We start from the raw sequence: 5,319 nt of genomic DNA on the forward strand, positions 1-5,319 counted from the left end.
GTCTGTCTGCAGTGTGACACTGAAGCACTTAAAGTGTCCATGGAGCTTTGTCATTTCCTGTCCCCTTGCTGGAGAGAGGATCTGTGGCTGTGACATGATTCCCTCAACAAGGAGGTGAGGGAGGAGCCACTCCCTTGCTGAGTGGAGATGGTTAAGCTGGAGCTGAAGCTGGAAGAGCTGAAGCAGTGAGTGGTGCAGGAACTGAAGCAGCTGTGGAGGCTGGAGCTGGGCTGCTGTCTCAGCTCTGGCTTCTGTTGAGGCTGCTTTTGTGGAGTTGCTTTTCCTGTTTCCAGCTGCCAACACATTCATTCTTCCTATCCCTGCATAGTTTATAAGCAGAGGAACCTGGAGGTACATGTTATTCCTTACTCTTCTCCTGCAGCTGAGAGCTTCTAAGCAAACACCAATGATTAACAGGCAGCCCCAGGCAGCTGGGTACTTCTAATCAAACTTAAGTTAACCCTTTCCTACTACAGCCCCTCAGTTCAAGAAGGACCTCAGGGAACTGCTTGAGAGAGTCCAGCACAAAGCCACAGAAATGATTAAGGGAGTGGAAGATCTTCCTTAGAAGGCGAGATTGAGGGAGCTGGGGCTCTTCAGCTTGGAGAGGAGGAGACCAAGGGGTGAGCTCATTGATGTTTATAAATATGTAAAGGGTGAGTGCCCAGAGGCTGGAGCCAGGCCCTGCTGGGTGATGCCCAAGGACAGCACAAGGGGCAGTGGGTGGCAGTTGAGGCAGAGGAAGTTCCATGGAAACAGGAGGAAAAAAATGTCACTGTGAGGGTGACAGAACCCTGGAACAGGCTGCCCAGGGGGGTTGTGGAGTCTCCCTCTCTGGAGATGTTGGAGACCTGGCTGGATGAGTTCCTGTGTGATCTGCTATAGGTGATCCTGCTCTGCAGGGGGGTTGAACTGGACGGTCTTTTGAGGTCCCTTCCAGTCCCTAACATTGTGTGACTCTGTTACTGCTTGGTATGCAAAGTCAGGCAGTCATTTCTTCACTCCTAACTTTACATGTGAAGCTAGAAATTTACCATTCCTTTATCTCCATGCTCCTGTTACCTTTTGGGAATAAGGAGTGCTTACCCAGGTGTGATGCCACCTCCCACTCCCCACCCCTGGCTGTGAAATCTGGAACCTTTGTTAACCCTTTTCCTTTTGACAAACCCTTGGGTGTGTCCTTTTAAGCTTCCTCCTCTTACCCCTGAAAGTTTCATCTTGTAAAGCATCTTCTAATCTCCCATCAGGATGAAACTGCAGCCAAGGCCTGGGAGAAGCTGCCTGGAGTCCCCTCTCTCATGGGCCTGCCCTGCAGATGTCTACTGGAGGTTATCTGCTTGAGAAGGAGCTGCATCTCTACTGAAGACATCCATCCCAACTTCAGGAGCACTGCCTGTCTGCTGTGCCTGTGCTGCTGGTCTTTGAAGCTGCCTGCAGCAAGGCCTGGCTCTCCTGTAGGACTGTGGGCAGTGCGAAGCCACCCATGTAGATCAGTCCTTTTGTCTGAGGCCTTTGCTTCTGTCTGGGTGGGGCCCTGTCATTCTTTCTCCATCACCCCTGCTCCTTTGGGAAGGGCTTGCAGATCTGCCCAGTTGAACAGAACTCCCCTGCTCTCATCAGAATAGAGTTGGGTTGGTGGGAGGGGGTTGGGAGGGTTGGGCTTCTGGGTCAGCACCACCACCTCCTTTATCTGAGGTGGGGGAGATCAGAAGGCGGGGACTGGGCCAGGAAATGACCTGCCACTGCTGCTGGGCTCAGGAACAAGGTAGATGACTCCCATTAAATAGCTACCAGGGGCTTCAGCATAGGAACTCAGTGTCTGACCCCCCACAATCAGGCAAGTGTTGGGTGTCAAAGGCTATTTCTGTGTCCAGACACACACAGAGTCCACCCATCTGTCTCTCTCTTATCACTTGGTCCCTGGGGCCTTGCCTGAGGGCACAGGGGTTCCCCTTCCCCTCCACCATGACCACCCAGAAGAACCTGGATAAAAGCCTGAAGGAGAAGAATCACCTGGCAAAGTTGGAGGATCTGAAGTGTAGCCCCAAGGAACAAAAGGAGGAAGACAAAACTGATGAAGACAAAGAGGAAGAGGAAGAGGAAGATGAGGAAGAGGAGGAGGAGGAGGAAGAAGAAGAGGAAGAGGAGGAGGAGGAAGAGGAGGAGGGAGAGGAGGAAGATAAGGATGATGACAAGTACAAGAAGGAGTATAATGAGGAAGAGCAGGGGAAGGAGAAGGACAAAGCCGCATTAGCCCCCTGTATGCCATCAAAGCAGCCAAATCAGTGCCCTGAATGTGGACACAGCTCCCCAACAAGCTCAGAGCCGATGAAGCACTGCTGCCCCCACCGTGGTGCCCAGCCCTTTGTCTGTGGTGACTGTGGCAAGAGCTTCAGGTTCAGCTCCAACCTCATCCAGCACCACTGTGTCCAGCCCGGGAAGAAGCTCTACATCTGTACCGGCTGCGGGAAGAGCTTCACTCGCAGTCTGGCTCTCATTGCCCACTGGTATGGCCACGCTGGGAAGAAGCCCTTTGCATGCACTGACTGTGGCAAGAGCTTCCACCGTGGTTCCAACTTCCTCCAGCACCGCTGTGTCCACACAAGCGAAACCCCAAGCATCTATTGTGACTGCGGCAAGAGCTTCCAGGAGAACTCGATGCTCATCGCCCACTGGCACAGCCAAACCAGCCAGAAAGCCTTCAGCTGCAGCGACTGCGGCAAGAGCTTCAAGATGATCTGCCAGCTCTTCCGGCACTGCCGCGTCCACACTGGAGAGAAACCCTACTGCTGTGCGGGCTGTGGCAAGAGCTTCTGCTGGAGCAGAACCCTCATTACCCACTGGAATGCCCACAGTGGCAAGAAGCCCTTTGCTTGTACTGACTGTGATAAGACCTTCAGCCATATCTCCCAAGTCTCACAGCACCGCTGTGGCCACACCAGCAAGAGGCCGTGCAATCCAGGCACCTCCAGTGAGAGTCTGAGCCACAGGGCAGACCACAACCTCAGTAACGACCTCTCCGAGGGTCACAAGCTGCACAGCAGAGAGAAGCCAGCAGCCACTGAAGTCATCTCCAACCCCTGCAGCGAGTGTCAGCAGAGCTTCGCCAGGCGCTCAGACCTGGTGAGGCACATGCGGATCCACACTGGGGAGAAGCCATATGTCTGTGCTGTCTGCGACAAGAGCTTCAGCCAGGCCTCCAACCTCACCCGACACCACCGGATGCACACAGGGGAGAGACCGTACCGCTGTGATGACTGCGGCCAGAGCTTCAGCTCCAGCCACGCCCTCACGCAGCACCACCACACTCACAGTGGCAGGAAGCCATACCGCTGTGCTAACTGTGGCAAGAGCTTCTCTACAAGCTCCACCCTCCTCCAGCACCACCTCATCCACACTGGGGAGAAGCCCTACCGCTGCACTGCCTGTGGCCAGAGCTTCAGACATGGTGCCACCCTCAGAAGGCACCTCGATGTCCACACTGGCAAGAAGCCTTTCACCTGTGCCGACTGTGGCAAGAGCTTCAGCCAGCGCTCCCAGCTGCTCTGCCATCGCCGCATCCACACCGGCCAGAAGCCCTACGTCTGCAGTGACTGCAGCAAGTGTTTCACTCACAGGGCCTCCCTCAGGCAGCATCGCCTTGTCCACACAGGTGAGAAGCCCTTCCCTTGCACCACCTGCAGCAAGAGCTTCCGCTCCAGATCTAACCTCAGCAGGCACATGCGCATCCATGCCAGTGACCAGCCTGTGCCGGGGGACGCAGAAGAGCACTGACCCCAGCACTGCCAGGGTAAACATCACCCCCATGGGGGACCTATTCCAGCAGATTGAACCAAGATCACCTCATTTGCACCCTGTTTTCTCAGACTCTGGGGGCTCTGGCAGGAACAAACGCCTCACTCTCCCCTAAACACCAATTAGGGATGATGAGAATAATTAACAGTGATGAGTCAGCACAGCCATCACTGCCACTGAAGCTGGACTGAGCTTTGCTGGGATTTGTATGCTTTCTACCCTGTACTTTGGGTTTCCCCAGCTAAATGCTCCTTTCCTTTGCCCCTTGCCCAGTTGTAATGCTAATAACCTCAACAGAATCTTCTCTTCTTTTGGGTTTCTTTCAGGCATTCCTCTCCAAAATGCCTAATTCTTGGGGACATTTTTTCCTAGGCCTGATGCTGGAGCTGTGTGCCCAGTTCAGGGAGGTCTTTGGTGAGCTTTTCATCAGTCTTGATGGTGTCTTGGGGGGGAGTGGGGGGAGTCTCAGAGGCACCTCTGTCTTCATATTTCAGCCCCATCCTGGGCATTTGGTGCTTTGGGGGCACATGTCAACAGAGGCTCCTCAGTTTCCTGAAGATGGGGGTGTCTGTAGCAGGTAGGACATGAGGATGCCCTGCCCTGCCACCACTGCCAGCTCAGCCACGTGTCTCCCAGGGAGTGAAGCATTGTGATGGGGCTGTCACTTCAGAAGGGAACAAATGTCTCACTGTAATCCTACAACCACCCCAAAAAGGGAGTGGAGTGGCCCCCAGCCCCAGCATGTGCCCTGCAGTTCCCCTGATATGAACCCTGACCTAAGAGTTATTAAAAAGTAAATAGATTGAGCAGCAGATATTTGTAGTTTTATATATTTATATTGTCCAACCCTCGCACTCTTGCCCATTTCTGCTTTTCCATGTGGGTGGAGATGAAGCCACAATCTATAGTCCAAGAGGGATCCAGAGACATCAGGGCCTGGAGACAGATGGGGAGAGAGTCTGGGGCACAGGTTCTTTGCTCCTCTCCTTTTTTATCTGCAGGCAGTAACACTGGCAGAAAGAGACAGACCCATGCTGTGAATCCATGGCTCTGTGGCTGGTGTCACTGCCACAGCTCTGGGGTCTAACAATGGAATGGGCAGCACAGCACCAGGCTTGCTGGGGTCAGGTGGGATTCATCTTTCTCCAAGGGAGCAGAGGGTCTTTGCTGAGGAGCTTTCAGGGCTCAGTGGCAGGCCTTTAAACTGGACTTGAAAGAAGAGGGAGACAAGATGAGGCTTGCTAGTGAGAAGCTGTGGAGGGACAAGTCATGATTAGAGAGGGCTAGTGAGGGCCCTTAGGCTCTTATTCTGAGCTGTGCTGGGGACACTGCAGCACATTGAAGTCCTGTGGAGATGAGCCAGGGGCTCCTGGGGATTTGAGTAGGGAAACATTGCTTGAATCACTGCAGGCCTTTGGAATGAAAGACCTGTAAAGGTCCCTTCCTACCCAAAATAGCCTTTGATTCTATGATTGTATGCCATGAAGATGTCCCAGACATATTGGGACCAGTGCTGTTCAATAT

At 53.6% G+C, this 5,319-nt stretch overlaps 1 protein-coding gene across 1 annotated transcript; it reads left to right on the forward strand.

The window, feature by feature from the left end:
* Positions 1-1,680: 1,680 nt before the first annotated feature.
* On the forward strand, positions 1,681-4,897 carry LOC137457107 (zinc finger protein 271-like). Its single transcript, XM_068168912.1, has one exon. It carries the CDS (start codon positions 1,966-1,968, stop codon positions 3,772-3,774), a length of 1,809 nt encoding a protein of 602 aa, XP_068025013.1. The 5' UTR covers positions 1,681-1,965; the 3' UTR covers positions 3,775-4,897.
* Positions 4,898-5,319: the final 422 nt, after the last annotated feature.

This window comes from Melanerpes formicivorus, unplaced genomic scaffold (genome assembly GCF_026170545.1).
Source record: "Melanerpes formicivorus ecotype bairdi unplaced genomic scaffold, bMelFor1.0.p_v2 SCAF_159, whole genome shotgun sequence".
Taxonomy (NCBI): Eukaryota; Metazoa; Chordata; class Aves; order Piciformes; family Picidae; genus Melanerpes; species Melanerpes formicivorus.

Bases quoted from the DNA above. Each gene is read 5' to 3' on its own strand.
- LOC137457107 (XM_068168912.1), top strand. From the start codon at position 1,966: ATGACCACCCAGAAGAACCTGGATAAAAGCCTGAAGGAGAAGAATCAC.